The sequence below is a fragment of the Macadamia integrifolia genome, chromosome 13 (genome assembly GCF_013358625.1).
Source record: "Macadamia integrifolia cultivar HAES 741 chromosome 13, SCU_Mint_v3, whole genome shotgun sequence".
NCBI lineage: Eukaryota > Viridiplantae > Streptophyta > Magnoliopsida > Proteales > Proteaceae > Macadamia > Macadamia integrifolia.
In genome coordinates, this window is record NC_056569.1 from 21,122,975 (window position 1) to 21,147,452 (window position 24,478).

The 24,478-nt window shown below is 38.2% G+C and overlaps 1 protein-coding gene across 1 annotated transcript; it reads right to left on the reverse strand.

The window, feature by feature from the left end:
- Positions 1 to 1,224: 1,224 nt before the first annotated feature.
- LOC122058850 lies at positions 1,225 to 21,678 on the reverse strand. The gene is made up of 9 exons (XM_042621541.1): positions 21,203 to 21,678; positions 20,270 to 20,326; positions 11,997 to 12,049; positions 6,502 to 6,553; positions 5,633 to 5,701; positions 5,486 to 5,548; positions 3,387 to 3,429; positions 2,197 to 2,256; positions 1,225 to 1,737 (listed from the first exon to the last, which is right to left on the reverse strand). The coding sequence occupies exons 1-9, from the start codon at positions 21,312 to 21,314 to the stop codon at positions 1,674 to 1,676; spliced, it is 573 nt and encodes a 190-aa protein (XP_042477475.1). The 5' UTR covers positions 21,315 to 21,678; the 3' UTR covers positions 1,225 to 1,673.
- Between the last annotated feature and the right edge of the window lie 2,800 nt (positions 21,679 to 24,478).

The following is a 24,478-nucleotide window of genomic DNA, read 5'->3' on the forward strand; positions in this document are numbered from 1 at the left end:
AAATTTTATATTTTCTTATGTTTTCTTGTATTTTTGGCCAGCTATATATATATATATATATTTTTTAGCAAAAGAAAACTTCACCATTTCTAAGGTGAATTTTGAAATTCAAAAAAAAAAATCTTTCTTGGTTCTTGGCTCAGGACATGTCAACCACAAAGAAAATTTCTTAAACCAAGAAAAAAAATACAATTTTTTATATTGTTCCTTTTTCTTTTCTTTTCTTGCTAGCAAACACAGCCTAAGGTTATGTTTGGAAGCCAAGAAAACGATAAGACACAGCAAGACAGAAATTATAATTACACAATGATTTTTTTTTTCTTTTTTCTTTTTTTAATTCAAAAATTTTTCAGAAAATGACGATTCCCCAGAAAGGCGATATTTCCATGAAAGAGATACCAAACAAGATTATAAGAAAACCTCTAATGCTATGTTTGGAAGCCAAGAATTCGAGAAGTGAGTTGAATATCCAGACATTAAAGCTCAGCATGTTTAAATGGAGGATTAGTTATGGACAAAGAAGCCAATATGAATGCAGTTGTGCTTATGTCAAATCTCCTCATCAACAATTCAATGGTTCATATGCCTGGAACAGGAGGCTTAGATATGTTACAGTGGTGGCAATGCTTTTAGAAACAGAGTGGGCTCAGATAGTTATGGAAATGATTTCTAGGTCCAATGCCCCAACCTAGAATAGTAGAATGTAATCTATAAACTGTGAATGAATGGACATTTTTGTTAATGGGATTACAGTCTGACCACCTCAATTACCTGGTCCAGTGGTTTAGAAAAATGAAAAAAGTTAGCTCTCTACAAAAGCATCCTCCAAAGCAACAATTTTTTTTTGGGCAGTGGGGATGGTGGTTTCTCTTTCCCTTTAGATTAAAAGGGAAAGGGGAAGGTAAATTCCCCTGCTTTCTCATCCTTCAACAAATTTATTTTTTTTACACTCACAAATGCTTCACCTATCAATCCGACATCCAAATTCTCTGATTGATGGTGCGGTAATTGCACGGAGCAAATCCCAGATTTGTTGAAACAGAGTAAATATCATATGCAGGGTTCCAATACATTATTTTCCTTTCTGATGCAACTCAAATGCCCAATACATTGGATTTTGATTGTTCACTTCTCAACCTGCCTGCCCCCCTGCTCCTAAACCACACAGTACTCTCTTCAGTTTTTGTAACAAAACCGTAAAACATTGATAAAATACAGCTTCAGTTGAGAAAAAATTTTCAATGATAACCATGAATTGATGTTCAAAAGCACAACAAAATTGTGTTAAGTTAAAACATAGAGAACACACATCGACTCTACAGTGTCTAATGATGATTAGATCTGTGGATGAACTCTTCAACAAAAATAAAAAAAATCAACAGGGGCATGAAACAAGAGATACTTATCAAACTTGCATTGTTGGAAACAACTTTCCAATACCTATTCCTGCAGAGTAGCTCAGTTCTGGCGACTTCATCTACTCCTGCACAACTTGTGCCCCTTCAAAGAACCTTCCAACTTGTGAGCCCTTAAAATGATGGTGCCTCAAGATACTGCTTCAAGGTATAATGTGGTCCAAATCAAGAAAAATGTCCCATCAATGATTGAACAATCCATTTGGCAATGCACAAACTGTTCATAGTTGATGAAGTGCCAGTCCATCGACTTGTTCCTCATGTTGGTGGTTGCCATGTTCCTGGTCTGAAGGATTGACCAGATCCTGCAGGTTCTGAGGACCTGAAATACAGTTTGATCACGCAATGAAACCAGCTAAGCAGGTATAGAAGTCACATAAAATGCATCCCTTGGTCTCTAGTCACATTTCCTGTGATCATCTATTGTGCTTTGGTGCCTGTGAAGGTTTCGGCAGTTATTTATTACTTGATAAAAACTTATTCATTTTATAAAAAGAGCAACCAGTGCATGAGGCTCCCGCTACTGCAGGGTCTGGCAGGGGTAAATGTACGCAGCCTTCCCCACTGCTTCGCAGGAGAGGCTGTTTCCAAGTTTTGAACCTGTGACCAACATGTTGCAATAGTGCAACTTAACCGTTGAGCCACAGGCTTGCCCACTTAAAAATTATTCACTTTATACATCTAACAAAATTATTAGATGCTTGGAAGCAGAACAGTATCTGTGCATGTGCATCCATATAAAACAATCTCAATGTAGCAGAAATGGTGAAAGAGAACATACTCAGGCTGCTGCTTCACTTTGGGAGGAACTGTTTTTTCTTTCCTAGTTTCTTCAGCATTCCTGCAGATGCCAAATGTTGTCAGATAAAGATCCTGCTACAAAAGCTATCTTCATGGAAATACATTCACTTTGATGGATTTAATAGAGCATGAAGAAAAACTTCAACTTTGATGGATTTAATGAAGGATTTGTCAGAGATATCACATGCACTATGAAGTATAAAAGTGTTACTCCAAGATGATGTAAAAAATGCATACTCAAACTTTAAAATTAGATATCAAACAGAACCTTGAAAGCTTCTCTCTCCCTACTAATCCTAACTTGATACATGGTCGCTCCAGAAAATTCCTTTTGGCCTAAAGTAGCAAATATATGCAGCAAACTATGCCAAAAAGCAAGAAAGCCCCTAGCCTTTTTTACAGAAGCACTGTGAAATCAAATAGGTTTCGGTCTCTGTAGTTGACATAAACATTTAGACTTGGACACTCACAACAACTCCCAGCAATAAGCCAATACAATACTTCATTGCAGAAATTAAAAACAAGAATTTCATAGATCATTTTACGTCATTCTTTCATATCCAATTGCTTAAAAACCAGGGCTAAGAAGGACTTGAAATTATAAAAAAACCAAATTATCTTCTATATCTCATTGCAGCTTTTCAATATAAAGACGGAGGGTTAGGAATTCCACAGCCAAAAAATTCCTAAGATTCTGGGGCAATGGTTAAAGCACAGTAGCATTTTAGCAATTATGGAAAATCTTGAAATGATACTGCAACACGAGCATAACCTAGAGACCACCATCTACTAATTTACCATCATATAAGCTGAACACAAGGTGTTAGTCAACATATATGTAGACAAGTCACTTCTGTTGTGGATAGTGTTGGACTTCAGGTTCCAATAACCAGTTCCAGTCCCCTCCAACTATATGGAATATTAATTTAAACTAATGCAGCACATAAAAGCCCTACAAACAGCGGAGAGTAGACTGAAGGAAATAAGTAAAAAAAACTAAGGAATAGGGCAAGTGTAGAAGGAAGAAGCATGACAAGCAATAAAACACCCTGATTTCACAAAGAGAATGTAACCATTATAATAACTATTGAAACACCCCGCGAACCCAGAATAGTAAGCATTTGCACGACGATATAGTTGTCTCCATGAAACTATTTAAATGTTGGATACCTCATGCTATCTGTTGCATTAGATGCATCCCCATGCTGGTCACCTAGGGGAAAAAACATCAGAGCAGAAACATCAGTATCAATATGACCAGACACATTGCATCTCAGATTTGAAAGAAAATTCACATGGAAAACCTCATTGCAATTAAAGAAAGGGTATCATGATGTGTTAAATGATTAACAATGAACTTCATTCAACTTATACAAACACAACAAATGACTGTTATGAGGTGCAAATCCAGCATTCGGAGGGTCCTGGGAGGGGTGGATTGGAGACAGTCATAAACTTGGTAATCTTTGGGCGAAGCAGCTGCAATTAGATTCAATCCCACATCTTCATGCTGGCTGAACAGGCTTTTTTACCATCGCACCAAGCAATGGTCCCAATGCAACAGCATTGGAAGTCATAGCCATAGTTTTAAAACTGGACCAGACCTCAAACTCCAAAAGAACCTGATTACCTTTTTTAGTGGTTTAATATCGTTCTTTTATTCTTCTTTCTTTTCTCTTTTTGTTTTTTAACGTTTTTGAGCTACCATAGTGCTACAACTGGGACGTAGGAATACCAAGGGCCTCCTTCGCTGAAATAGCAGGTTCAGATAGGTTACTTGGAACACCAGGGGTCTCCTTTGCTGAATAACATGTCGAAACAAGGTCATACGGGACCTTTCTGCAAATATATTGGATCTCCTTATCTTGGATCTTGTAGTGGGGATCAACTACACATATCCTTTTTGTTCCTCCTTTTCTGACATAACAGGTTGAAACCGGGTTATACAAGGCTTTCTGCTAAAATATTTGATCTCTTTATCTTGGATCTTGTAGTTGGGAACTTGGGATCGGCTACACATATCCTATTTTGCCATCTCATTCCATCCAAAGCCTTATTTTCCATCAAATCAGAAGCATTCACTTCTTCCTCGTCTGCCTTCTTTGCCAATACAATCAGTATCATGCAAATGATTAAAAACCACAAATGGGACTCAATTTCATTACATTCAGCTTATGTTAACACATTGGTATGTTTCACTATATAGGACAGCTTTTAGAAGTTGCTATGCAAACAGAAACAGAACTTGAAATCACCATTCACCTCCATCTAGGAACTAGGAACCAGGAACACAGACCAGAGGGCCTACTTTGCTAACACAACAGGTGGTAATGGGGTTAAAAGTTGTATCTTTTTATGCATCTTATTGCCAAAATATATCCCCCCCCCAAAAAAAAAAAAAAAAGCCATATCGTCCATTAAATCAGAAGTGCTCGCTTATTCTTCTCCTGTCATCTTTGCCAATGTAATGATTTCAATGGATACTAGGTTTGCCAATTTCCAAGTTCTAACCAATCTTTTGTTCCTTTCTAATTCTTCTTTCTAGTGGGATTACTAGGGTTGTTCCTTCTTCGCCAAAGTAACCACCCAAAATGGGTTACTAGGGTTCATATTTTTTAAAATATCAATTAATAGATAACCCTTGAGCATTTTCTTCATATCTATTCTCCACTCTTTTTAACTTAGTCTTATGCCTCTGTTGCAGGCTTTTGAACATTTAATTGCTCAGCAGTGAGCACCTGACATGATGCAAGAAATCTTAACCCTACTTGGCATACTTTTCATCAATTGTGTATACCAAAGACAACTTGCCCAATCATATTATACAGAGACCAATTGAATTTGAGGTTTCGAGTTCCTCAGGCATGGCTATAACTCTACACCACAATAGCCAAACCCTTCTTTTCTTTTTTCGGGGGGGGGGGGGGGGGGGGGGGGGGGGAGGGGTGAATGGGGCCATGCAATGGGCAGACATGGAGTAAGGATGGTCCTACAAATGATGTGATTTCCTCATAATGCAATTGTAGTGCACGATACGAGGGAAAAATGGCCACCACTTATAGTGGCAGTATCATTTAGAATCTGTATCATTCTGATCAGGGTCACTGCAACCTAACATCCCCACTTTATAACCTGAAGATCATTTGAAGATTCGTAGGTTGGAATGTTTTTATTACATTTAGGTTGGGATGTTTTTATTACATTTAGGTTTCTTGAAAGGGAGACATACTTCCAATTATGAGTGTTTTGGCTAAGGAATGTGAATATACCTTTCATAGAAGCAGCTGGAAATTGTCGAATGAAACTTCTCAAATTTGGGCCTTCAACTTTACCTAGTATGTGTAGAGACAGAATGTAATTAAGGGCTGTATCAAAAGCACAATGTAGCTATCAAGAATTTTAAGGAAATAACTGACCAGTGCTCACACTTTGCCGAGTAATTTTCTGTCCAGCTTTCTTTTCCTGTTCTTCTTTTTCCTTGAGAACTTTATGAAATAAAATAAATCAGAAAGTTCTTTAGACAAATCTGAAGATAGTAAAACTAAAGACTAGTTCAAAGGGCCAAAACTCATAAAAAAATATATTATTATTAAAAAAAAATATAAAAAAAAATTCTTATCATGTGCTTAATGTGATGTATTGGCTCTATCCATGACAGTTCAATTAAGCATTTCTTTTTTCTTTCTTTTTTTAATTTTCGTTGGAGAACTCTTTTCATTCTGACGGTCTAATCCGCAGTATCTAAATCATATGAATATTACATCATTTTTTAGCCATAGGAAGAACAAAAAATGGGATGATATGAAGGATAGTTTACGATCCTACCTGTTGGGTCCACCAAAGGAATAGTTCCTACCTCATCAATTCAAGGAAAGATTTTGCATATTTGGAATGATTAGGAGGCAAGATGAAGCATGAATTAGTAGGATAAGAAAGGCTAACATTTTGGTCTGCAAACACTAGAATTGGTTTTATGGAAAGGCTTTTAGATATTGATCGCTCAATCAGAACATGTTCCTCTCTATAGAGAAAAGGCTATTTTGCCAGTAAGATTTGTCCCCACAACTTTTTGCAGTCCTGTTCTATTCCTCTGATCAAAATGTCACTCAAAGATGTCGGTGTGGCTAAATATTCATCATTTTCATGGTGTGAAAAAAGGTTTGCCGATAATTAATTGATTGTAAAGTAGAAGGTTATGGAGAATTAATTAGGGAATATGAACAAGAGGCTATCAGCCACCCAAATTAGATAAGAACTATAAAGTAATTGTATGAGGAATACATACGAGCAACATTAAGTTTAACACGTTCACGCCTTGCCTCCAGCTCAATCATTTCCTGAAGATGGGAATTAACAAGAATATCAGATGGCAAATTACTCAGTCATCAGACTTAAAAAAATAAAAGAGAGAGAGAAGAAAGAAAAGACAGACAAGAAACAATCAGTCAAGAAGGAAAGTATTTCTTCAAGAAAAGAATTGACTATAAGGAAGTAAGGAACTAAGGATTCAAACTTACAAGAAGCTAATAATAATATAATCTCATGATTAAGAGTCCGTCACTATTTATTATCAATCAACAAGCTAATTAGACCAATACATTGGAAACAGCGACATTAATACCAGATAATTGGTTAACAAGTAGGTCCAAATTAGAACGTTACCTATCAGCAACATAAATCATAGCAAACAGTAAGAAAAAAGCCCTGACCCATTGAAAATTGATCAAAGCGAATGCTATCACCCTACAATTCCTCCAAAAAAAGTAATGAAATGCTTATGGTGCCAAGTACTTGGGCTTTATTCACCAGGCCTAGAACATCGTGTTGTGATGCAAGCATGCAACTCATTGCCAGGCCATTCTCCAAACAGGCTTAAAAGTAGCAAACGAGTTTATTTTTCTGGGTTTTATGGCCAATTATAGTCCCATCAGTTCTTGGCAGTAATGTTTTATTTAATATTAATGGGACCTGAAAAGAGTCTAAGTTGGAGTGGTTTTGACAGAGTCTAAGTTGGAGTGGTTTTGACCTTTGAGTCCTCTCATTGATTGTTTATTTAATTAAGTTGAATCCTAGTTGAGTAGGAGAGTTATGTGTTGAGTAGGTGATGCGGAACCGAATTCCAATGATCGAAATCGGATCACTTAGGGCCCACAAGAATGACTAAGAAGCTCAATGTAATGGTTGAGGGGTATTCTTGTAATTTCAGAAACAATTTTAAGAGCTTAAAAGAGAGGAAAATAAATAGTAGGGTCAAACTGGAATAGAAAAATAAAAGAGGGGGGACATTCTGGAATTACTAAAGGAGGTTTTATTAGAACACAGGTTTAGGTCACAGGGGCTTAAGTGTAAAATCAAACAAGTATCTCTAAAATAAAACACGATTCTATGGGGTTGTCTTCAACCTCTAGACAACCATCAAGAGAGGCGGCAGAATAGGGAAACAGAAACAGAAGGAGAACCTCGCTGATACCTGTCGACTGGGTCCGATATTCCAGGCAAAGCTTCGCCACAACCTGCTCTTCCAACAGCTCTATGTTCAGCTTGGAGTAGTATGCAACAAAGAGATCGAAGGACCTGAACCAGATCTGGGCGGTAGAGTCAGTATGTCGAGAGGGAGATTTCAGCAGCAGCTTCAAAAGGCCTTCCAGTCCTCCATCCTCCTGGTCGAGTCTCTCTCTTAGGTCCTCCAATAGTCACCCAGAAGTGTGGCTGCAACTGGCCACAGGCTTGGTAGAAATAGAGGACAAACAGCAGGTCAAAACCCTAGCAGAAAACCAGTGTCGATCAGGGAAAACAAGCTGTCTTCAGGTCCTCAAACTTGCTGCTGATGTGTGGATCTTCAATAGGTCTTCCACAGGACTCGAATGGGTCTTCAGTATTCAAAACAAACTGATGAAAGGGAGAAAACAGAATTCAAGGGGAAAAAAAAGAAGAAAATAGCAGAGATAAAGAGAGCGATGGATAGGAGATATTAGAAAAGGGGGAGAAAGAAAGCATCTATGGCAGCCATCGACTTCAACCAAAACATATTGTCCCAAATTCAATCAAATCTAACCACCGAGTTCATCCATTACATGACTAATATAAACGAAAAATCAAACAATTAATGGAAACTATTCTAAAATTAGAAGCTAGCTAATTTTAAAAAGAAATTATTTATAAAACAAAAGAAAATCAAATCAAAAGATTTTTATTTTTATTTTCTAAGTCCATCGTGCAATTGCATCAGTAGGAGTCTAGTATTTCAATGTCTATGATGTCAGACTAAATTACCAAAGGGTAATCAGTCCCAGTAGGATCCATCATAAACTCCAACAAGACTTAGAATAGATCAGATTCAATAGTAAGAACTAAGAACAGATCTGAAAATAGACTCAGATTTAGGTTGAAACTTGCACAAATTGTATCTCAACAAATAGGATTCTGTTGGGGCTGAAATTTGGATGGAATGGAGATCCTATATGGGGGAGCAAACCATCAAAAATTGAGCAAATTCCGCTGTCTGGATTGAGACTTATGCTGGTTGCAAGAAAAGGAAACTTTTGGTAATTCTTCAAGAACTTGGGCTGTAAGCGTCGGATGATCCTCAAATTTGGATCGAGTCGTCCTCTTAAGGTCCTCAACAAACCCCTAAAATCCTGCAGCAATCAGAGATCTGATTTGGAGGTTATGCACTCGAAAATTCTTCCTGGGGGAAGCCTTGTAACTGGATTCGATAGCCTTTGTGTGCGACTTCTGATCAGCAATCTTATAGGGCTTCAATCTCACTTTAAACAGTAGACAAAGACAAAAATAGAAGAAAAAAGAAAGGAAGAGGGTGAGAATCGATGGAAGAAGAAAGGGGGATAAGGAATCGCTATCTCAGCCTGGGTCTCTACCCTCAACTCTCTCAGTTGATGAACAACATATCTCAGGCCAAAGTAGTAGGCATGGCCCACAAACAATTTAATTAATCAATCCATGTCTTTATGTTACAGCAATGGCTCTTTATGTAGTAGAGGTTAGGAACTCAATACAAGGTAAGCAACTAAAAAAGGGAAACAAACTAAGAGTAGAAACCTATTGACTTAAGGCACAAACTTCCTAACAAATAATAACTTGCTCACTAAGAAATAAAAAATAAAAAAAAAGACATAACTAGACTTCTAGAATACTCAAAATATAGAAACCTAATATTCTTAATGACTAGGAAACATAAAATAACTACTTAATCCTGTCTGGGACATAAATTCCCAATATTGTGGGCTTATAGAATCAACCCATTACAAAAGTAAACCCAAAAATATAAAGCCCATGGATCATACAACCCATTAGTCCATTCTTGGTCCAGTTTGATGACTGAAGTAGAGAATTAGAATTGCATCAAGATAGAAATCTGTCCCAAGAACCAGACCACACCTGACCAGGCTATCTCACACAGCAGTTGAATCTCACAACCGGTCTAGATTGGTTTTGGATTGCTCCTGCGATCTACATTAGTCTACATAAAGCATTGTACTTTGGCCATTCAAGGCATCAATTTGATTGTTGTTCTAGAGTTACCGAGCTGTTTAGAAGACCCATGTGGATTCACAGGCAGAAGAGAGAGGATTGTTTTTCCTCTGACTAGAAGCTTTCCTAGTTTCAATTTCTCATCATCCCTTTCTACTTCTCTCTTCAATTTTCATATTTCAAATTTTCCAGAGACACATCCTTCAGCTGATTAACACCAACCGACAGGTCAGATCATCAGTTCTTTAATTTTTTATTCTGCAGTTCAGGCTTTTATTCTGGTTCCAGAACCAGTGTATTTTTTCTTTTGAATGGTGATGTTTGCATCTTATCTCTCTTGTGGAATTCTAATCTGATTATCTGAATGTTTAACATCTTGAGTTCTGTTCTGTTTTTATTCTATTTGGTCCATTAGTACTGTTGATAATAACGTTGGCCTAGGTTCTGTTCTATAAGACAGGCAGATTATTTCACCCTGCCCACGGCACTCAGTTCACATCTTTCAATGCCTTAAGTTCTTACCCGCTTCTCTAGTAAGGTAGGAGTATAATTTGCTGCCTTTTTGCTATCGCGCAGTGTTCCTTCATATCTCATTTTGGCATAGCTGTCTACAAACTGAACAGGATATCGATATTACTGTATCAGCATGCCTACCCCTACGTTCTATCAAATTCAAGTCAAACTTGTCTGAATGACTGCGAGATTATTCTAACTGTGCTGCAAGGGCTATTAACTTTTGTTGAGAACTCATTCTGAGTAGATTCAGTGTGATTTAAGGCTAGATCACATAGGACCTAACTCCAGGTAGGATCTGGAATTCGGGCTGAAAATAAGGAGACCTGTAGAACTTTAATCCAGGCTCTGATGAATTGTATCTCTGAAAGTGTCTTTGAGGGGCCTGAATCAGTCCTCAAAAGTTGGTTGTGAACAGATCTTGAAGAAGGCAGAACAGTCAGCAACAATCGTGGGCTGAATAGGGTTTACAGGCAGGGAGGGAGAAACCCTGCAGCTTCCTAACCAGGCCTCAGATGGCCCTGGTCTTGTGGTCAAAGGACCCCTTCAATGGCCTCAATAAAACCCTAAAAGGGCTTAGAAAACTGCCTGCTGGCTTGGGAGTTCCGAGGAGATCGACCAGGGTCAAAACCCTGACTCCAGCTGAGTTCGATTCTGTCCTTGGACTGGCCTTTAATCAGATTTGGTTGCTGATCTCTGGGTCTTCAAATAGCCTTGTAATAGCTCTCAAATCACTCCCTCACAGGTTAGGAAAAGAAGGGAATAAAAGAGGAAAAGAGAAATCGATGGACAGGTTAGGAAGGGGGAAGAAGGTTAGGTTTTGGGCACCTCACCTTGGCCCTCTCACCCAACTGCATCACAGAAAACAGCATAAGCCATCTTTCATAAACAAATCTTCATTTTTCAGAGATCGATTACAGCAGCTCCTTATAAAGGAGTGAGTTCAGCTTACAATTAGGAAGTAATTGAAATAGGAAACTAACATAGATTTTCCTAACGACAAACTACTCGTTAACCAAGCAAATATAAAAACAGAAACCAACTAACAGACTAACATCTACTACCTATTTATAATTAAGCTTGACAAGCAAGACAAAGGTAATTTAGGAAACCACAAAAAAAGGAAACAAATCCTAAACTACTTGCAGGAATCGATGGCTGCTGGACTCCTTGAAGCTTCCTTCTTCCACATCAAGGGGACAGCTAGTTGGTCTTCTAGAAGCTCCAGTTGAGGACAAAACTGGAAGCAAGGACTGCTGCTCGACGGGTTGGGATTTCAACCCCGAAATGCTGAGATTGGTGGCACCAAAAGAGGACCAGGTCTGATACAAACTGGCCGTTCAAAGGGGCTAAACCAGGACCAGAATAAGAACCATGATCTGGTCAGCTCGAGCCTCCAGCTTAACAGCCCTATCTACATCACAGTGCTTGAATTTCCTCTCAAAATTCAAATCTGATTTCAAGGATTAATTCCAAATTCTGTTCTCTACTTCTGCTTTGGCTTGAATTTCCTTACTCTATTTCCTGTCTAGAGTAGGATGTAGGATTGGGGTTTCAAATACTATTTGAATTAAGATTCTAGAACTTCTAAACTAGGTCTCATACACATACACATCATGGCATTTATTTCATTTATTCCTTATCTCTTAAAATATAAACTGATTATTTTTTCTTTATTTAGATACAACCAGCAAGCTATTGTATCATGATGTGGACAGATGGATAAGTCACTTCGTTTCTGATAGATAATTTGGTAGATTTGTATTGAGAGATTACCTCAGGAGTTGGTGCTTTCTTTCGCTGCCCATTCAACCAACAAATCCACTCAACTGCAATCAAAATGTGAAAGCGACTACTGAATATTAAATAATAACTTTAAAAATGAATCAAGTTTCTCAATAAGGTGGACTTTAACTAATCCACTCAAGTATATTTCCATTCATAATCAAAATTATTGCCATCTCTGAACTGTTTGGTGCAGGCATCAACAACAGAAATGTAGGCTTCACTTTAATTATGGATCGATTTACATAATATATACAACAACAATAACTCAGCCTTATCCTAACTAAATGGGATCGGCTACATGCAATGATTAAAGTGATGTAAGGAAGATTATGAATCTAATCAACCCCAGTAAGGACTAGTGATAGGCTCCAAACATTAGGCGAAAAAGAGACTAAGATCTGATCAGAAGTTACAACCGAGAAATAAACTACAGATTAGGTCAAAATTAGGGAAACCTGTATCTCTCAAAGTAGGACTCAGAAGAACCTGAATTTTGGATCAAATCGAGCCCTTGTATGATCAAACAAACCCCCAAAATTTGATCAATTTCTGATTGCTGAACTGAGAGATATGCTGGTTACATGAAAAAGGAAACTTTTGGTAGTTTTCCAAGAACTTGAGGTTTCAGCTTCAGATGATCTCCAGACTGGAATCGAAGTACCTCTGTGTGATGCCTAACTGTCCTTCACAAGTTGAGCAAGTTCTGATGGCTTCACAGGGAGATAAGATGGTTGCAAGAAGAAGAAACTTTTAGGCGATTTCAAGTAGCAGAATCAACAGGCCTCTGATGGCCCAAGTCTTCTGGTCAAGTGGCCACCCTAATGTGATGAACAAAACCCTAAAACAGGGCCAGAAGTAGAGAAAATATCAGGGATCTATGGAGGTGCGATGGTCTGCCCAGAAAACCCTTTTCACACTTCACAGGCTGTTGATTGGGATTCTGGATCAGTAACAGCAGCAGCACTTCTGGGAGTATCGATCCTTGTAACAACACCCAATCGCACCCTTGATAGCCTCTTAACACTCAAAGAAATAACAGAAATCAAAGAGGAAAAAACAGAATTCGATGGAAGGATGAGAAGAAGGAAGAAGAAGAATGAATTGGATCAGGCTTCCCACCCCTCAAATTGGTTCGGGCATCCCACCCCTCATTCGACCCTCAATATGAATCAAATCACACCATATTGGAGCATCTAAAGGCCTCCGTTGAACATGGTCATGCCATCTCAAACGACTTTCTTGTAACTTACCATGTATTGGAACTACTCCCAATTAAACTCTAATATGATCATTTCTTACTTTATCCTTCCTAGTTTTACCACACATCCACCTTAACCTCCTCTTCTTTGCTATACTGAGTTCATCTCCATGATGCTTCTTAATTGCCCAACATTCTGCCCCATACATCATAGCAGGTCGTTTGATTATCTCATAAAATTTTTCTTTAAGTTTTAAAGGAATACATTGATCACACTGTAAAGTTGTGTAATAGGGGTACTTTAGGTGCTTAGTTATCTTCTTCTTGTAAAGTATATATGTAATTACCCATATAATATTAGCAAGTGAATGAATATAGGGGAGAGGGATCTATTCCCTCCCCAATTCATTACCACCAACCTTCTCTCTTCTTCTTCTCCTCTTCCTACCTCTCACTCTCATCTTCTCTTATGTTCTCTTGTTCTCTTCTACTATACTAGGATTCAACTTGGTATCAGAGCCTCCGGTTCTGGTTTGAGAGTCGCGCTACGAGTTCTCCGCTTCCTTTCCCTCTGTTTGGAACCCTAGGTTACAAATGAGTCCCAAGAAGGGGCTACCATGTGAAATTAATTGAAGATGTCATGATATAAGTCTTTGATGAAGACTAAAGAAGTACCAAGATAGGTTCTTTTGTGACAATTTGGCTGATTGGAGCTCAATTCAACAAGGGACAAAGCAGGGGTGGGTTAACGCAAGCTTTGATTTCAGTTCCTCAAGAGTACTCTTTCAACCCCCCATGGCGCTGGTTGCTGAAAGTGTGAACTACTTGAGCACAACTCAATTCCCCATGCACTAACAAGTATCACCAGTTTGGAGTTTTTTCCTTCTTTTATTTTTCATCTGAAATGCTATGTGTGAGGCTTCAGGTTGCTGTGTGTTGGTGGGTAACCTTATTTGGGTCCTATGATTCGTTAAGGGACAAGGCTACACTTTGAAAGGTGTATTCGATTCTGGTTTCTTCAAGTTCTATGGTTTGCTTTCTTGCTGGAATATATTTTTTTTTAAGTACTGGGAAGGAGGCTTTGGGTAGAGTGTGCTCCCCATTTGGTTTGGATAACCGACCAAAATTTTAAGGCAAACCTAGTCTAATTGCCTTTGAGAACCCAACACCTAGATATCCATTGTGAAGTTGGACAACACTAACTATTAGGATTGGGCGCACTCAGTTAAATTGTCTCTATGGAGTCAGGGAAATTATGGTACATTATTGGTACAATTAAGGCTCCTAATTCAAATGATCCAACATATCTGAAATGGGAGACCGAGAACTGAACTGTTATGAATTGGTTGAGCTTTTCTATGAAACCTGAGAATAGTAGGAGATTTATAAGAAAGAAGACTGTCAATGATATTTGAGATAGTGCCTCTAAGACTGTCGACTGAGTAAGTGACTAGGCTAAGGTCTACCAACTCCTCCAAAAGATTATCACAATGAAGCAGGAATAGGGCTATCTCTGAGTATTTTAACACAATTATTGATCTCTGGGAGGAGTATGATCACTATAGGGACCTCCAACTGTCCAACCCAAGGACGAAGCAAAGATAGACAGAACACTTAAGAAGGAACATGTCTCGATTCTCCTTCATGGGTTGAACCCGAAATATGAACCAGTCCATGTCCAATTTTGGGCCGATCACCTCTTCCATCTTTAGATGAAGTATGTAGCTACTTACAAAGTGAGGGGACCTAAACTCCTAAAGAGTGGCCATGGAAATTGGACCATCACTTGAGAGGTCTGCACTTTCCCATGTCTCCCATAGAGATCGGCGTTATGGAGGAAGAGGCCAAGGACTTAGCTATGGGGATGATAGGGATAGGCTTCAAGGTGACCATTGTGGTCGACCCATGCACACTGGGGAAAATTGATGGGTACTTCATGGCCACCCTTCCAAAATTTCTCCCCTTGATACGCGCGGTGGCAGGAAAGGGGGAGCTAGAGCCTGCCCCCCCTTCCAAATTTACTCCGTGATGGCTGAAACTGAACTTGTGGGGTCTTCATCTGGGCTACAGACAGACCACAGCTCCCCCACATTAGAAGATCTTACAACCTTTTGAAGGGTTATGTCACAGTTGGGTAGCTCTTCTTCTATGATAATAGGGCCAGATTATTCAGCCTCAGCCTCAGCCTTGTAGGTCTCTACATCCACCCCTTCCACTGCCTCTTCTTGGCTCATTAACTCTGGGGCCACCTATCACATGACTGATATGTCTTAGTGTTATGATTCATACTCCGTCTGCTTTGGTAGGGATAAAGTTAGAGTTGTTGATGGTTTTCTTTCCTCTATTTGTATTAAGGATAGTGTTTATGTTACCACTTCTATTTCCCTTAACTCTATTCTTCATGTTCCTAACTTGGCAACTAACCTCTTATATGTTATCACCTAACCAAATCCTTGAATTGTTGTGTCACCTTCTTTCCTCCACATTGTCTTTTTTAGGATTTGATGACGAAGAGGATTTTGACAATGGACATGAGGAGAAAGGACTTTACCTCCTTGAACTCAGAACATCTTTTTTTCTACAGCTAAGTCTTATGTGTGTGGGTGTAGTGACAACAACACTGTTGATTCTATGATGCTTTGGATTCACACACTTAGGCAACCCATATTTTGGTGTTGTGGAAAAACAATTGACGCACTTGTTTTCTTCTATTTCAACTTCCCATGTATTTCAGTATAGACCATGTTTGCTAACATTGTCGTTCTTCTCATACTTGTCATGGTAATAAATCTATTGTTCCTTTCCATATTATGCATTCTGATATTTGGGGACCTGCTCCCACCACTTTTTATTTGGTTATGCTATTTCCCCTGATTTGTTGATGATTGCTCCCAAACCACCTAGACTATTTTTTATGGAACATAAAAGTGATTTGTATGATGCTTTCAAAAATTTCTATCAAATGATTTGTACTCAATTTGATACTAGAATTAAAAATGTTTGCTCTAATAGAGGGGAAAAGTACATGTATGGTGGACTCCAAAACCTTTTTTTACTGATAATGGGATTGTCCATTAGTTTGTCTGTGTTGACACACCCCAACAGAATGGGGTAGCTAAAAAGAAAAATTGCCATTTATTGGAAGTCATTAGGAGTACACTATTTGGTATGCATATCCCTAAGACTTTTTTGTCTTATTCCCTTCACATGGTTAGCTTCTATAAACCATATGCCCTCTAGTATCCTTGGTTCCAAATTCCCTTTAAAAATTTTGTCCCCTCAAGTTACTGCTTTCTCTCTTCCTCCCAAAGTGTTTGGGTTTGTGTGCTATGTTCATGTTAATAAGTCTACTTGAACTAAACTTGATCCTAAGGCCCTCAAATTTTTTTTTTTTGGGTATGCCCCTTTTGCCAAGGCTATAAGTGCTACCATCCATCTTCCCAAAAGCAGATTTACTCTAAAGATGTCACCTTTTTTTGAATCTGTGCCTTTCTTTGCCCCATATGCACCCTCTTCAAGGGGAGAATAGTGGAAGTGAAGAGGCTATTGTTGTCACCCCCTTTCTTCCTCCTTTGCCTATTCCTCCATATCTACTTCATATGGGGAAACACAAGGAGGTGGATGTTGTTGATGTTCTAGATCATTTAAGAGGAACTGATAATGAGGAGTTACTTGATGACAAAAGAAAAGGAAAGAAGACCTACCAAGAGTCCTCTTTGGATCCACATCTTAAGCTCCACCTTCCTGTGTCAAGTAATACTCCTCTCTCTGAGTTAAATCTTCCCATTGTTGTTTAAAAGGGAACAAGAGCTTATACTAATCCTATGGCCGAGTTTGTTTCCTATGATGCTATCTCTCTTATAGGTATTGCTTTCTTTGTTGCCCTTTCCTCTACTCCTAATTCCTAAGAATGTCACTGAGGCCATGTCTAACTTAAAATGGAAGGCATCTATGACTAGCCATTGTATCAACTAAATGTGAAGAATGCATTCTTCCATAATGATTTGGAAGAGGAAGTATATATATAAACTCCACCAGGCTTCAAGTTTCCCTTAGTTGAAGGAAAAGTATGTCTTCTTAAGAAAGTTTTAAATGGCTCTAAAGGCTTGGTTTAAGAGGTTTAGACAGGCTATGAAGAATGTATACACCCATAGTCAAAATAATCATACTCTATTTACCTAGCGAGGTAATGGTACCATCACAACTCTAATTGTCTATGTGGATGACATTATGGTGATAGGAAATGACAGGGAGAAGATAAAAAGATTGAAGTCTTACTTAGCTCAACAGTTTGAGATCAAGGACCTTGGACCCTTGAAATATTTCTTGGGAATTGAGGTGTCAAGTTCACAGAAGGGAATAAGTATTTGTCAAAGGAAGTTTGTGCTGAATTTGTTGAAAGAAATAAGGGTGATGGGCTATAAACCAGTAAACTCTTCTATTAAACAAGATCACGAATTATGGAAGACAGGACCATCCCTTATTGACATAGGTTAAATATTAGAGACTAATGGGAAAGCTGATCCACCTCTCTTTGACTCGACTAGATATCACCTATTCGGTTGGGGTGGTGAATCAATTTATGCATACTCCCAGAGTGAGCACTTGGATATCGTGTATCGTATCCTAAGGTATTTGGAGTCTACCCCAAGGAAAGGGCTATTGTTCACCAGACACAACCATTTAAAAAATAAAGACTACACCAATGCTAATTGGGCGTAGAAGATCTATATCAAGATATTGCACATTTGTCATCGGTAACCTAGTTACACGGAGAAGAAAAAAATAGTCTATTGTGTCTAGATCAAGTCCAGTGGCAGAATTTGGAGTCATGGCTCATCGCGTTAAGGAGAAAATTGACTCTAGCCACATTTGCACTCCTTTTGTGAAGACAGGAAAGCAGTTGGATGATATGTTCGCCAAATGGCTCATCTCTCACTAGTTCAGTATCCTTCTGTGTAAGTTGGGAATGTATGACATTTATTTTCTAGCTTGAGGGGGAGTGTTAGAATTATGTAATCGGGGTACTTTAAGGACTTCGCTATTTTCTTATTTTCTTGTATTATGCTTTGTCCATTTTACCTCCTTATGTTACCTTATGTTAGCATGGGTAATGCAGGAGTGGGTAACAAGTAACTAACTCCCACAGTGATAACCCCAAGCACACAAGCAACTTTCTCACAATAGCTTTAAGAGTAGCTGATAAAAGAAACCAGAAGAATAACAAAGCAACAACCAGCAGCAGTACCCAAAGGTATAATCCGAAAACAGTAGCAAAACCCGACCCAAAACTGACCCAAAAGAGAGGAGAGAGAAACCTACGATTGGGAGAGAGAGAGAGAGGTGCGGTTGGCTGTGTATAGCTCCAATGGAGCTGTACTCTTGGTTGAATGAAGGCCTCTGGGTGGCAACAATAACCTGTAAACTTGAAAGGATTCTGCCCGTGGATGATGGAGATCCGAGAGTTCTTGATTCCAGCCCTAGGAGAGAGAAACTGAGGGATCTTTCAAGAAGAACAGCAGAGGACTTCAGATGGCTTGTAGGAGAGGATCGAATGGTTCTCAGATGATGCCAAACCAGTCCCTTGAAGGCTGAACAGAACTGACCTTGATTGAATGCTCTTCTGGAAATTGATTGAAAAACAAGACAAGAATTCCCTGCTGGTTGATCCTGATTTCTGGGAGCTTCTAGGCAGAATTAATAGAGTAGCAGTAGCAGCAATAACAGAGTTTTAATGGTGATCGATGCAAGAATAACAGAACAAAAACACAAAGAGAAAGTGGGGAGGAGTGGCTGTCTCGGCCAGGGCTTCTCACCCACAGCTATCTCGGTTGTTCTAATAATTTGACTGCAATATTCTTTATTCAAATCTGAAAATAATTGTACAATAAGCTCCCCTATTTAAAGAGGGCTGGACCTTCCTAATTACAGTCATACTAAGACTAGGACTAAACCAATGTGGAGAAATAGAGACCTAAACAAATTGAACTGGACATACCACTGCCCATTAAGGGGACATAATCAATGGGCCCAATGGGCCTCTACTTAATTAAATATCATACTAATCGATGGGCCCAATGGGCCCTTATTTCTAAAAATGACTTAGCCACTCAAGTGGTCTAAGTGGGGGTCGATTGGGTCTTCTTGGCTGGACCCTTTTTCCTCTCATATCTTCTTCCATAATGTGCATCTACATCAATGGGGATATATATGTAGTTTCCCATATAATATCAGCAAGTAAATTAATATAGGGGAGAGGGATCATTTCTCTCCCCAAGTCACTACTGCCAACCTTCTCTTCTTCTTCTCCTCCTCCTACCTCTCTCTCATCTACTATCCACTTCTCTTGTTCTCTTCTATTATACTAAGTTTTAACTCACACTCACACAACACTCCACTTCATTCATCCAATTTTAATTCATTGCAAAATATCATCCTCTATATCATCTTCTTTATTTATAATTGAACCCAAGTACCTAAAATAATCACTTTACGGAATCTCCGTCTCATAAATTTTCACCACCACATTATCCGTCCTAACATTACTAAAGTTACACAACATATACTTTGTCTTTGGTCTACTTATCTTTAAACCTTTTGATTCCAAGGTTGATCCCCAAAACTCTAACTTGGCGTTAATCCCTATTTTTGTCTCATCCACCAAAATTATATCATCAGCGAAAAATCTACACCAAGGAACCACATTTTGAATTTCTCTAGTTAAATCATCCATGATAAACACAAACAAATAAGGGCCTAGCGTTGATCCTTGATTAACCCAATTGTAATTGGGAATTCACAATTCACTATTGACCCCCCTTAGTTCTTATACTAGTCACCACACCATCAAACATATCTTTAATTATGTTCACGCATTTCCTTGAAACACTTCTCTAGTACTTGCCAGATTAACTCCCTACGGACTTTGTCATAAGCTTTTTATAGATCAATACTAGAATGAACGAGATCAATCTTGAAAAAGTATGATTCCTAATAAAATGTGCTTTTAACTTCTTCCAACTAATTGCAAAAAAAGAATTAGCATTTGCCCCAAAAAATTTACCTGGAATGGAAGTAGGATCCTGCTCTCCTTTGAATATTACCGATCTTTTTTCTTTCACTGAAGCAGAAAAGAGAACAAACAACATAACATTAGACTGTCAAGAAAAAAAAAATTCAAGAACAATAGAAATATGAACCCAAATCAATTAGGTGATGCAGCAGTAGCAGTAACAATTGTAGTTATTATAATAGTTTTATTACTACTAATTTTATTATTGCTTATTTTTTTAATGCGCATGGTTCATCCCATTTGGTGATTAACAACATGTTCTTAAATTTCAAAGAGTCACTGAGACACACACAGTGAACTTCCCTACTTTATTTAAACTCCTAATGGCTACAAGAAATGTAACTTTCATAGAAAGCCTCCAACAGGTCAGAAAAAAGCACATCATAGAAGAGAAGAGATTGCACTAGAACCATAGTGCTTTAGAGAATGGCATAGAGATTGAGCAATGCAAAAGTCTAGTTAGCATGGAATCGTGTTCCCCATCAGAAAACTACAAGGGAAGAGATGTGATAAACTGAATTGGATGTTCCTCCGGACCAAAACAATTAGGAGTACCCAACTCTGAATTTCAAACTGAGTCGCTAGTGTTATTCATAATTCACAAAATATATAACCCACCCAGATATCATCCACCACATTTGATGCAGATATCCTAATAATTTGTTTCACACGGATTAGGTCATTAGTTTTATTTCTTTATGGTGAAACATGAGACTCAGCAAAATATTCACTTCTACCAGCACCAGTTCAAACTAAATATTGAGGAAGGAGAGTCACCTAATTAGCAATTTTACGGACAACCCAGGTAGCAATAAACCAGAAACAAACGACATCAGATACCAGGTAACCAGAAAGTGGAACAGAAAAATGCATTTTCATTAATTAGCAGAAGACGGGAATGAGAGAATGACGAAGATCACTTACTGACTCCATCGATCACTTCGTTTTTGGTGAAATATTGGTTGCCTGCCTTGTCGACTCCAATGAGATTCCGGGACCTGAAAAAACTAGCAATCTTCCCGAACAGCTTCGACATTTTTGAAGAATTTAGAAGATCGAATCTTTCCTCATAACCTTCGAAGTTCAAATGATACAGAAATTCCGACTTCCCAGAAGGTTCCCAATGAAATTCCTTTTGATATTGCTTCAAGAATAACGACCAAAGCCGCAGGATTTACCTTCTTCCCAGCAGTGTCTGTTATTGAGGAATCCCAGGTTTTGGATTGGAAGGCCCCTCAAAGTTTTGGAAGAAAACTTCTTTTTTGTCAAATTGTTGCAGGCTCAACCTGCACTGCACCGTTCTTTTTCCTTCTTATTTTTCATGGGAAAAAGCCTCTCTGAGCCTTAGGGGTAGTATACGCCGCCTCCTCACATGGGAAGAACAACACTACCTATTAGTCGCGCGGCCTACACCAAGCTGGGGTGGGTATTTTGTATTTTTCAGGAATAGGGTCATCTTTTCTCTCCTCTTTGTCAATGGGCAGGGTCCACATTATTAGGGTAGACTTCTTTTCCCATGGTTTTAAAATGGTAACAATAAATATAAGGGGAAAAAGTTCTCCTTGCTGTGTGGCCCTTGCACCAGCGTGGGGGGCAATGAAAGGATGCACATGCATCAAGGTTGGATAGGTTTATTGTATTGGGTGGGGCATCATTTTACCATCTGGGTGGGTATATGAGCGTAGGGACAATGTGATTTAGGAGCGGTCTTCTATCTTAAAAATAATGATTAAACAAAAGAAGAAAGGATATGCTATCGAATAGTATTATGTATGTCTAAATATATGAGAAGTGGAGCCAATGCATGGGCATCTTTTCACAGTCTAGTTCTAGTTCTAGTTCCACTTCCCCATGTATTTGAGTATATGCAACACTATCGGATAATGTTCTTTTTCCCTTGAACAAATTAATGAGAGGGTGTAGTCTACCTTGCTTTGTCTATCTCACTTCTCCTTTTGGAAAACTCTTCTATGCTCTTCCCATTTCAACCATCCCATTGGTTGAGTCACTAACTCCAAGAAAGCCAGCAATATACCTAAATTCCTCCCTTTTTTTATAGTCCAACAACTAAAATAAATCAGTTTCGACTCGGGGAAGGCCTACCCAAGCAAGCCAGCCAGCAACCAATGTAAATTGAATTGGGCTTGTGCCAACCCTATATGAGTGACCGTTATCCATGCATAGGAGTTGTTACCAACTCAAAGAGACTCGAACTTATTGGTCTTAGCTGAAATTCCCACACATACTTGCAGAGTCAACCTTTAGCAAGGTTGTATATTTGGTATGCATTATTGGAATAGATTTTGGATCTAAAATGTATTCTAAAATCCAATTACTTATTTTTCTGTTTTCATAATGCATTCTAGAGCCAAAATCTATTTTGAAATTGCATACCAAACAAATCCTAGTTGACTTCAATAATTATTCATATATACATATATATATATATATCATACTATTATATAAAAGCACAAAGTGGTAAATCTTTCACTAGACATTTTTATCATCAATTTTATCCTTTCTTCTTCATTATCTTTTTTTCCATTCTTTTTTTTATTTTCTTAAATTACTGGTACCGTTTATATTATTATATTTTTATATTACTTAAATACTATATATCTCTTTCTCCTATTTTCACACGATTTTGCCTATTATCCACTTTTCTATTTTTACTAAAACTCTTTCTCTCCCTCTCACTCTCATAAGATATCATCCACTTTCTTTTTTTTTAATTAAAACTCTTTCTTTCATTTTCTTACTAAAATTCTTTCTCTCCCTCGCACTCTTTCTTTTTTTACCCCTCTCTCTCTAACTTATTCTCCTTGTAGGATAAGTGTAGGATAAGCTCCATGAGAAGGAAAGGCACTTCTATCTCTTGCACTTCACCCTTATAGTCTGTGCTGCTTATCCTTTGTATATCTGATAAGTTAGACTTCTATTTCTCTTGAGCTTCACCTTCCTAACTATCTTCCTTTCTTTCTTTTTTCTTTTCAAATGAATCTTACCTCACCTACTATGAGAAAAGGGAAAAAAAAAAAATTTCTTATCATTGTGATTGGCACATTTTTTTGTGCTCAAGGTCACTCAATTGTTGTTATTATTAATTATTTGGAAATTTCGTCTTGGTAGTGCTCCTAAGTTTCATTTCCAAATTGTAAAATTTCAGATTCCTTCCTCTTTACCTCACATCCTGCTTTCATGCTAATTGTCAAACATCATTCTTTACTCCTATTGGAGGAAAAAGATGCTTTTGCCATCAAAGACTTTAAATTTGAATTAAAAAATGGCCGATGCTCTTTGCATCTCATCCGAGGAGTTATAGAAGATTGTGTTATAATATCCCATTGTATTGTAACTACCAAAAATTCATTACTGTTTGCATGTCTATAGGTCTAAAGCTGATTTCCAAAATTTGTGGACTTTAAAAGATGGCTTGGAAGTCTTTTTCTGGCATTCAAGATTACCTATTGATGGGGCCTCACTCAAATGATAGATGACTGGTTTTGCACCCACTAGAAAGACATCTGCTGCTGAATACCTACGCATTAAACAAACCACTAAGCCTGATAGTGATAAGGACAATACTATACACTGAAAGAAAAAGGGAGGGAAGATATTTCAACCTCAAGGGCTCTCACTGTTCAATGCCATTAAACGCTTTCTGTGGTTGGATAAGCTTTTCTCAATATTCATTTTTCTCCCACTCACAATGGCCTTTATAACAAAGAGGAAAGTAGACGGGAAAGAGACGGAGACTAAGAGAGTAGAGAAAGGAGGAAAGAGAGAGAGAGTTAAGAGTTTTAAAACAAAAGGAAAGTAGAAGAGATAGAGAATAGAGAAAGGAGGAGAGAAGATGAGAGAAGGGACCTGACATTAGACAATAGAGTCCTAAAGATGAAGATGGTATTTTTTTATTTTGAATACGGGGAAAAAAAATTTAATTTTGGCCTTGCTGTGAATCCAAATAGATTTAGTATGATAGAATTGAGATTCAAGATACAGGTGTTTCATGGTTTTGGGCCCATCTACTTGGGTCTTGATTATCCCCCTGTCCGTAGTATTTGATTGACCAAATTTTACTGTTATGGGGTTTTGAGGAGGAGAGGAGCAAAACTAAACCAAAACCACCCGATAAAACCTGAACCAACCAAATGTTTATGTTCTTGGTTCAGTTTGGGTTTGGGATTTTAAGAAATACAA